Source organism: Hesperophylax consimilis, chromosome 8 (assembly GCF_061612785.1).
Source record: "Hesperophylax consimilis isolate HC1 chromosome 8, BYU_Hcon_1.0, whole genome shotgun sequence".
NCBI lineage: Eukaryota > Metazoa > Arthropoda > Insecta > Trichoptera > Limnephilidae > Hesperophylax > Hesperophylax consimilis.
The window spans coordinates 36255080-36266175 of record NC_142843.1 but is presented as its reverse complement, the minus strand read 5'-3'; the positions used below and the strand labels follow the sequence as shown (position 1 = coordinate 36266175).

Below are 11096 nucleotides of genomic sequence, written 5' to 3'. Positions count from 1 at the left end.
AATAAAAATCAATCATCGTGAATATCCGCAGAAGTTATGAGACCAAACATAGAGAAAAAAAAGCATTTTGGCTCTCCTGAACATTTAGCTTTTTGGAGTTGCATCCGTATGCTTCTCGGGTACAGATTTTAATAATCAATTGTTTTTTACTTACTTTAATTTCATCCTTTAGGGCTTCATTCAAAGCATGACATACTTCTGGAATAATCTTCGATATTAGTTGAGGTGAGATTTTAAATAAATAGTGGAGACTTTCGAAACTATCTCCAGTAGCCAAATATCGCAATGTAATGGCAAGGCGTATTTTAGCTGGGATCGATGGTCTTAATTGAGTGTCTTCTTTGGCTATCATTGGTAAAACTTTGCCTAATAAGTTATCAAAATCCGACTGAGACATTCTCGTAAACTTATCAAATTCTCCTGATGGTTCAGCAACTAATTCGCTCAACTGTTTATCCATTGTTGCACTGAAAAAGTAAAGTATGCGGGTAAAGTATTCATAATAAAAAATATACACCAAATAAAATGTGCTAAATACTACGCTAATTATGCTCCAAAATGATAAATTTACCTGGTTCTATTGCGATGGATTCGTGTCATCCACCAACGTCTTCTTCTCCATCTCTTTTTTATTTGTTTCTTTTCTTTAACACAAAGGTAATTGTAAAACGCAATGGCAAGCAGTGACACGGCAGCAGCAGAAATCATGTCGTCGTCCATCTTCGTTAAAGTCGCGAACAAGACTGAAGCTTTGCGAGTGTGGATGGACACAGTTCACGCGCGGATCGCGGCGTATATTCACGGCGTGAATTCACGGCGCCACTTCGCGCGCGAGTGTAGAGCCAGCTTTAAACATCATCCCATTGGGATGATCCCATCCCTATTGGAGATGGATAAAGCAGTTGGTATATTGTTTTATTGTCACTGTGGCACTAAAGCCCTTTATTGCTTCAGAGAGCATGGCACTTGGGCCCTATTAAAGGAAACTACGCACGGCACATGAGACTTTCTCTAAAATGATTATTTTATTTGATTTTTTACTTACTTTAATATGTCTTTTCATAATATTTTTTTATCAACCGCATTAAGATTTGTTCATTTGTTGATTTCACACAAAAATAAAATAATGTTTTCTTTGAATTTTTGAGTGTATTTTTAAATTCCCGTCTACCTCCTTTTCTTGTCAATGGTACTTATACCCTTTTAAGTTTCCGGTATTCAATTCATATGCCTAATGTGCGAATGTACTGGTCAGAGAAATATGGTAACGCCCACATACGCGAGACCATGACGGTAAAACGGTTAGAGTTTTTGAGACAGTTGCTACATTTCAATGATAACGCCAAAATGACACCATATGGTCAGCCAAATTCTGATCGATTGTATAAAATCAGATCTATGATTAAGGGCCATCTGTTTCAACAGAATGTTAAATCGTGAGCTAAGGGCCGGTTTTATAACCATTTATAACCATCCGTTAGTCACGCTTGATACCATTTTTAACAAATATTTGGTCTACTGCTTGATTTCGCCGTTTTATAAACATTCGCCAGGCTACCGGTCGGTTAAGTAGCGGTTAACGCTTTACCGACAGATTTCGGGCAGTTAAATGGATAACGATCCGTTTGCTGTTCATATGCTGACGCTTTTTGACAGTTCTGTTATCAGTAGTTGTTCCCGGCGCTCACTTATTTGGAACCGTGCACTATTTTAGAAATAATATTACTATATAATTTGTGTTTGTGCAATGGATTCCTCATCGAGCAGTGAAAGTGAAGATGGGCGATTGATAATTCTCGAAGATAGTTCATCGAGCAGCAGTGAAGACGAAGTTGCAAGACGCAGACAACCGCGTGTTTTTATGCATAGACTGGACTATTTTAATTATTTCGCAGATATAGATTTCAAAATGAGATTTCGTTTTTCAAAGAGGACCGTTGCTCAAATTTTAAATATAATTGGAGCTCAATTAATGCCGGCGACATATCGAAATCAGCCAGTTACGCCAGCCCAGCAGTTATTATTAACACTACGATTCTACGCTCTGGGATTAATGCTTCAAGCAGCCGGCGATTTTACAGGAGTCTCCAAGTCGACGGCGTGCATTGTTGTATGGAGAGTGACGCAATTAATAGCCTCCATGAGAAACGTATACATAAACATGAATAGTGACGGAGTTCAAGACTTCTACAGGATAGCAAGATTCCCAAAGGTCATCGGTGCCATTGACTGCACCCATGTCAGGATCCAGTCACTCGGAGGAGACCAAGCGGAAACTTATCGTAACCGCAAAGGTTATTTTTCTTTGAATGTGCAAGCTGTGTGTGATGCAAAACTTGTGCTTAGGAATGTAGTAGCAAGATGGCCAGGTTCTGCTCATGATTCAAGTATATTTAATAACTCCTCTCTTAAAGCCAGATTTGAACAAGGTGAATTTGGCGACAAGACCTTGGTAGGTGACAGCGGTTATCCACGAACCAAGTATTTAAGGAAACCACTGAGCAATCCTTTAACAGAAGTGGAACGATTGTATAATGAGTCCCAAATAAGAACCCGAAATTGTATCGAGCGTTGCTTTGGTGCCATAGATGAAAATAGTATCACAGACAATTATTTACCAAAAACATTGCCAGTAAAAAAACTTTCGGACTAAATGTAACCGATGACCGCTAGTAATGCAAATATGTTTATAGAACGCAAAATAAGATAACGAACGGATAGCGGCCCGTTAAAGAAAAACAGTTCGTTACGTAACCGAAATTTGGTACTTCGTTTATAAAACCGGCCCTAAGTTAAAAATTTAACTGTCAGTTAAAGTAACAAGGATGTTAAATCGGACCGCGCGCTGTTTCAAGTGCCTTTATGCAAAAGTAACAGTTACTAGTGTGGCCAGTCTAAAAAGTAGAATATTCCTCGAAATTACGTGGAAAAACGCATGGCATTATTTTTTGGTACGGCCACACCGAAGATTAAATATGATCTCTGGTTAAGTGACTGTCAAAATACAGAAGTTTGTTGTGCGTCGTTATAACCTTGCACTAAAATGGAGGGATTTATAAAGTAAGAATGTACAACTATGTTTTTTCCTTAAATTACATGACTTTAACATACGCTATGATAATATTATTACAGGTGCAAGTCTATCAATTTCTCGCAGAAAGAGGTTTCAAGATTAAATGAACTTGTTTCCAAGTATTCGGCAGTTTTGTTTAACAAAAAAACGGATATAGGGACCAACAAACAAAAAATCAGGTGTGGGAGCGGATCTCCGAAGAGTTCAATTCCAACTTGCCAGGCCCCGTGCCAAGATCAGCAAGCCAACTGAGATTCAAGTTTGCAAACTTGAAGAGGACGGCCAATACTGTAAGTATTATTTTTCGTTCTCCTTATTTTTCATAAATGTTCCATGTAAACGTATGTATTAGTAAACGGTATGTGTTTGTTTGTTTGTTTTAGGAATGGAGCAATGTTGTGCAGGAGGAGAGAAAGACAGGTGGTGGCCCACCTCCATCGGACGTTTCCGAGACCACGCTGTGGCTCAAGGGCTTATTGCAGACGTCCATGGTGGGGGAAGCCAGTACTTCGGATTGCGATGGTATTATTTTACACATATTTAACTCAATGAACATGCGAGTGTGCAAAATGACACTATGTTTATGTTGAAACACTATAATTTTAACAGTATGTACACATAATACATTGTGTAGGGTACCCCGGGAGGTTGAGCAACCCTACGACCACCATCGAGCTGGTGGAAGTGGAAGAAGCTGAAGCTGAAGGCGGATCTGTAGCTGGATAATATTAATCATGATTAATAATCGTTTCGTAACAACTTTCAACAGAAGAACCTTATATACGTATAGAACTGTCAAATATGTCAAAATGGCGGAGTAACTCGAGAATCGTGAATGACTCGCGAGTAACTCTCGGATTTCGGGAAGTTAAAACAAAAGTTAATAGTGACGTAAAACCAGGAATTAAAGTGATTGAAAAACGCATTTTGGCGAAATTTAACTATAGCATTTACTTTTATTCTTACTTTTACTATAGCTAGCGTTGAAACAGACGGCCCTAAGGGCCAAGAAATTAAACCATAATTTTGCTAGAGTGCCTTTTGAACAACATTTGTCTGTTGATGAACAAATGTGTTCCACCAAAGCGCGAAGTGCCCTAAAGCAATATTTGCCAGATAAACCTCACAAATGGGGCTTCAAGCTGTTCGTGATTTGTGGTGTATCTGGATATGGCTACAAGTTCAAAGTCTACAGTGGCCAAGAGAACATATGCGCAAAATGGTGAGCCTCAGTTAGGTGCGTCATCTAACATAGTGGTCAGACTTGCCAGAGACATAACTGACAACTACTATACATCATTACCCTTGATCGAATTCTTATCACACCGTGGTATATTGGCTCTGGGCACCGTTAGGAGAAATCGCATACCTAACTGTAAACTTCCAGAAGAAAAACAGATCCCCCCTCACTGCCACCGCAATCATTGTTAAATATTCCATCGACCACTGTTTCATAAATTGTCCCACATCCGAAAAATTTGAAACCACCGGTATCGTCGTCAACACTTTAAATAATGGTCCGATTAAACTCATCTCAGCTTATAGTCCCCCCAAAAGAAAACTAACTGCCCCGGACCTCGACCCCGATAGCCCCTTACCCACAATAATAGCCGGCGACCTTAATGCTAAACACGGATCGTGGCATAGCCTCAAGACAACCCCAAAGGGATTATTTCTTTTCAACTACGTCGCCGAAAAATCCCTCATCGTAAACGCCCCCAACATCCCCACTTTATTCCCCAAAAACGCGAACAACGATCCCGACATCATTGACATAATCATTATGAAAAATTGCCCTCTCCTCTACACCCTTCAAAGCGTAAAAAAATTATCCTCAGACCACGATCCAGTCCTTTTGTTTCTTTACCTTCAGTACGATCTCATGGATCCACTCGTAAACAAATTCAATAAACTCCTCAGACTCCTAGAATCAGTAAGAATCCAAACCTCAATAAACAATGAAGAAAGCCTAAATTTAGCCACAAAAATTTTTACAAACGACATTGTTGCTACCTAGAATCGTATTACCTACACCTTTCCTTTGATTTCCTTGATGAATCTTATTGTTGCCCACCTACCTAGTGTAACTTCAGTTCAGTTGAAAAAATCGTCCTGTCAACACATAAGCTGTGTCTGATTACGGAGCACCTCAGTTTCTTCTCAAGCAGGTCCTAAAAGAAAAAAAAAAGACGACGCCGACAAAGCAATAATAGAGATGTTGTCTCAACGCGAAGATAGACATTTGTCATTTTTTCGGGGAATTTTACCTTCATTGCAAAATTTTGATGAAGCAAAAACAAGACGATTTCAAATAGCAGTTCTACAAATAGGGTACATGCAGTATATGCAATATAGTGTTTTCAATGCATGTAATACATATAAAAAATATAACTAAACTCGAATATCGTACTTAAAACCCCCAAAAAAAATTATTAAATTAATTAATTCACTTATTAAGTTGTATGGAAATTCAAATATCGATAACGAGACATAATTGGCTAGCGAATTGTGATAAAACATGACGTCACAACACACTCACGTGTCCCACTTCAAGTTGTTTTTGTTCCAGTTGCTTGTTGCCACTTTTTGCTTGTTGAAGTTGTTGAATTAGTTTGATTTTGATAGTCGTAATCAATCCTAAACCCATTTGTTTGTATATAACATATCGACTGCTGAAAGGCAAAACCCTTTAAGCCACAAAACCAAAATTTTACAAGAGATGATAAAAACAAATATCTAATGACATGTTGACTTAATTTATCATTTTAATGTTTATTTGGTACAATATACATAGTTTTCTGACCTGGTGCAAAATTATTCGATTCCAATCATAATAATGAAAGATATTAATGAAAAACAAAAATAATGTGGCTTAAAGTATTTGACCTTTCCTCTATTCTCGGCTCACTTTACATTATGAAGCTTGATGGGTTTTACCAAACTGAGTTTTTAGCAAATCACTTATCTTTAAGAAGCTTGAATGCTTTTACCTTACCAGCTTTTAAGCAGATGGGAGTTAGAATTGTGGTTCTAACTCTCCTCACTGGACCTGCCGTATGTCATATTATAATTATAATTGTATTACTTATAATAAATATTATCATTGCATTTTTTGGTATAAAAACAGCATTTAGCAGCGTAAATTTTTTGACCAGGTTGTTCATTGAAGGCTATTTTATATGAAACCACTGAAAAGTAACATTTCCAAAAAATGTGGCTTAAAGGGTTTTACCAAAACACAGTCGATATATTTTAAATACATACTATCATGACAGACAGTGGTTTTCTACAAGGACAGTCTGATAATTTGCCAAAAATCGACGCGATTATGGTGGCAGTTTTCTTTTCGCAAATTGATTTTTTTAGTGCAGAAATGCGAGGCGTTAAAGTTTTACGGTAAGTAAATCACTATTATGATGAGTATGTAATGTTTCATGATATATATTGGATTTTCAAACAATACTTTTATTAAAGTTGTCACGTAACGAATCGACACGTTCAAAACTCCCGCGAATTCAAATTACCTAGCTATCAGTTGTCACCTTTGTTCGCTGTACGCATGCGTCGCATTGCGCAGGGTCAAGTTGGCACTGCACAATGCGCGCGCACGCTGGCTGACGAAATCAACGGTCACTCACAATTCAACCTCGGCCTTGACAACATGTGTGCCTTGCAATTAACAAAGACGCTCCATGTAGCGCGCCTAAATTAACGGCTATTTTTGTACTAATACTTTAAATAACCAATATCTAATTCAGTGCCAATTTACAATGGAGAACTGCACGCGCATTGGCGCGTACAGTACAGAAGATATCCCGCCACACTAGTGATTCAACATGCACGGTTGTTCCTCCTGCAATTCATGTAAGCTGATTAATAACCATTTCTCCTTATGTGCCTTTTATGATTTGAATCGTGTTAACATTCAGGCTTGCCAGCCAGAACCTTAAATACAGAGAGAGATTGTTCCTAACAAACAGCTAGAAATATTTAGGATGTTAATAACCCTTTTCATCTGTGTATCTGTAATGTAACTGTGCTTTGTGAATATACTCTCATACTCCCATTTTGTGTTTCTTTTGACGAATATGCAGTGGTCGAATTGGCATTTGTCCCCCGTGTAAAAGCCCATTGGCTGACCTAACACCTGAAGATACGGAACTCAATTCTCTACCACCTGAGCTAAAACCGAAATGTACACTGGTAAGTCTCCGTACAAAGGCACCTTTTCACACTGTCGCCCACGTTAGTAAAACTGCCCCTTCTTACACTGGCGCCTTACAAAGTAATACGTTTTATATCAGTATTTACTTTTTCTAGTAAAATTTGACAGTTGTAAAACCTAACCTCCACATGTTTGAAACTGACTTTCAGTAAAGTATAATATTTAGGTCTGTGAAATAGTACAAAGATATATTGTGCCTTATAATAATGAATGTAATTATAATTTGTAAATCCTGCAGAGAGAGTTACGGAGAAAATGCCATCGGTTACGTCCAAGTGAAACGTATTGGTGCCACTTGCACTGTGAAGGCCCGGGTAACTCCAGAGCACAGAGTCCGCACGAAGGCATATTCTGTAATTTTGGTATGCAACGAAGCAGAAGAAGTAATCGCAAATGTGAAGATTGTCCGGCATCACAAGGTTGGTGAAAGAGAAGAGCCTTCTACTCGTATTTTTGTTTGTTAATTCATGTGTGTCCCTCTTTTCAACATTACATTACTGGCTACAATACTAATTATTGTTATTGTTTTAGGCGGTTGCAAACATGTGGTAACTTTATTATCGTGGTTGCACCGAAGAAGCGAAGACCCTCCAAAAACATCCACTCAGTGTTACTGGAAACGGTCTAAGATGGCTGCTATAGGAACAACAATGAAATTTATACAGGCGAGCGATTTAGGGAAAGCTGCTCCTGCTGCTCTGCCGCAGGGCGATAGATCTTTTTTAAAGTCAGTAATAGACAGCAGCATCGAGCTTGGTGTACGAGACATCCAGCTGGTGAAATATTTTATCCACCCAACGGAACGGTGATCGAAAATCTTCCCATACACAATATGATTTGTAATTTTCTGTCCAATGATGTGGGTTCAACATCAGAAGATTTTTTAAATATTGCCAACAAAATATGGACACTGTTGCCTGTCAAAGGGCAGCTCAGATGACTGTTGGGCAGTCAAACTGTCCATTGTGGCACAACTTGAGGTACGCTAGAATTACCGCATCTAAAGCCCATGAAGCTGCTCATTGCCAAACCATGGAAGTCTCACTCGTTGAGAGCATTCTAGGTGCTAAACTAATAGAAACTAAGTTTCTTAGGCGTGGCAGACTTCTCGAGGCTGAAGTGTTAAAACAAGTGGAGGAAATACTTCAAATAAAGTTTGAGAAGTGCGGCCTGATTCTTTCTAATCAGTATCCATTTTTTGGAGCTTCTCCAGATGCAGTAGGAGAAAATTACATTGTAGAAGTGAAATGTCCAAGTAGCGATACAGCTTTAAGAAGATACTTCACGGTCACCATGGACAAACCTAGTGATAAGTACATGGCTCAAATGCAATTGCAAATGCATTTTGCAAAAAAATGTAAAGGTATGTATTGTGTAGCAAAGCCAGACTTCGAAAGTTCGAAAGAGGTTATTGTCTGTTATGTAGAATACAATTACTGTTTAGATTTAATGGACAAATGCTTAACATTTTGGTTCCAAGCTATTTATAAGAATCTTAAATTTACATAGCTACTACTAGCGTTCAAATTAATCTATTTTGTATCTACTGTAAGTGTTCTTTTTTAGTTACTTAACCCTATCCCTGCGGGAGACGCACGCCTGCGACGCACTGTACATGCCCTGTACGCGGGAGGCAAATCTGTGCGACGCAAAGTTTCTTCGGCGTTATGGGTATGAAACATGCTTGAGCACGGTAAAACTTATACTCCTAAAAAATCTCACATCTTTACACTACTGACATCTTACAATATTTATCCATAATACGTATCCTAATCATCGATACAAAGATTTGAAGGGATCTTCCAACTCAGAGCGAAAAATGAATCAATTTGAATTCTTCCCGCGTCTTTACACACGTTATTGCGCAGGCGCATTTTATAAGATTCTCAAACAGAGACGCTCGCCGTGTAGATTACATTGTTTTATCGAATTATTGTTTGCTTTTTCGTGGATATGAACTATTTTAATTACAGTGTACATTCATCTGATTTATCATATTTTAAAATAAGTTCAGTTACATACATTCATTCAAACTATTGAAGAAATATAAAATTTCGTCAGTGTTAGATTATTTTCAAATAAAGATATGTGGTTAAAACTTTTTTTTAGTGAAAAATCAAGTGTAAAATTGTACAAGTTTGACTTTTTATCAATTTTTTAAAGTATTTTTATTGCCAAAATACAAAATGTCGGGTCGTGGTCTTAATGACGAAGAAATATTTGGTGCTACTTTAGAAATAGATTCAGATTTTGAAATTAGTGACAGTGACGTCGATAATAATTGCGAAGCTGCTGAAATACATGAAAGCCATGATTCTGAACCCGAAATGAACATTGAAGAAGGAGAAGAAGTGGTTGAAAATCTGTGAACTACTGGCCCTTTCGTACCCATTATTTATGAATTCGACGATTTCGCATCAGGTATCAATCCAGATACCAGGTTAACTGAAGACACGCCCGAACTTATGTTTTTTGAACATTTTTTGAATACAGAAATTATGACAAAAATTGTTGATGAAACAAATCCATTTTATCAATATAAAATTAGGACGATGGATTTTACAGCAAAATCGAGAGTTACAAAATGGGTTGATACAACAGTCTCAGAAATGTACGTTTTTATTGCGTTAACATTTGCCATGACTAGGAACAAACACTTAACTATCGAGGAACATTGGAGTACGAACCCCATAATCTTTTCACCAATATTTGGAAAGACAATGCCCAGAGACCGTTATCAGATAATATTACAGATGCTCCACTTTAGTGATAGTAATATTCAAACGCCTACTGACAGACTGCATAAAATACGTGTTCTTGTTGACCACACACGAAAGATTTTTAAATCAACTATGATGCCCCATGAAAATCTATGTATTGACGAAAGCATCATCGTTTTCAAAGGCCGTCTATTATTCAAGCAATACATTCCATCTAAACGTCACCGATTTGGAATAAAAATGTTTGTGATGTGTGACATCATGACGGGTTTCATTCTCGATTTTATAATTTATGTTGGTTCTGATACAGAAAAAAATGATACTCAAGGTATTGGTATTTCGGGAGGCGTTGTAACCACCCTTTTGTCAGATTATTTCGGAAAGGGTCATAATTTGTGGTGCGACAACTGGTACACTAGTCCAAATTTATTTAAATATTTACACGAAAAAAAAACTAATGCTTGTGGCACTGTTCGGAAAAACAGGAAAGGCATGGCACCTTTTGTTAAATTGAAGAAAGGGGAAATCCAATCAAAGCACCAATCACCGTTGTTAGCTTTGAAATGGCACGATAGGCGTGAAATCCACATGCTGACCACTCTTCACGATGGTTCTGTTGGACCATCGGGAAAAATAAATAGATCGACAGGAGAGCCCATTTTAAAACCACAATGTGTTCTAGACTATAATAAGAACATGGGTCTAGTAGACAAAGCTGATATGATGCTAAGCAACTTAAGTTGTATGAGGAAGTCACTCAAATGGTACAGGAAAGTTGCATTTCATATAATTGATTTGTATTTATTAAATGCTCACATAATATACCAAACTATAACATCAAAAAAAGTCAGTTTGGCTGATTTCCAAATGGCTGTGATTGAGCAATTACTAGAGAAATATCACAAAACTTTGCCGAGTATTTTACGTCCCACAACATCAAGAGATTACCCGATGCGTTTATCATCGAAAATTGTTTCCAAACACATGCCCATTAAAGTTCCCCCTTCAGCAAAAAACACAAACCCTCGTCGAAGGTGATCGAAGACAATCCAGAACCTGGTGGCTTCCCTGCGGGACT

At 37.9% G+C, this 11096-nt stretch overlaps 1 protein-coding gene across 1 annotated transcript; it reads right to left on the bottom strand.

The window, feature by feature from the left end:
* LOC149421962 (uncharacterized) lies at positions 1–3879 on the bottom strand. Its single transcript, XM_089634188.1, has 2 exons — positions 572–3879; positions 1–467 (listed from the first exon to the last, which is right to left on the bottom strand). The coding sequence occupies exons 1-2, from the start codon at positions 718–720 to the stop codon at positions 35–37; spliced, it is 582 nt and encodes a 193-aa protein (XP_089490314.1). The 5' UTR covers positions 721–3879; the 3' UTR covers positions 1–34.
* Between the last annotated feature and the right edge of the window lie 7217 nt (positions 3880–11096).

Bases quoted from the DNA above. Each gene is read 5' to 3' on its own strand.
- LOC149421962 (XM_089634188.1), bottom strand. From the start codon at position 720: ATGGACGACGACATGATTTCTGCTGCTGCCGTGTCACTGCTTGCCATT. The intron at 468-571 runs GTAAATTTATCA...TTACTTTTTCAG, and splicing joins ATCCATCGCAATAGAACCAG to TGCAACAATGGATAAACAGT.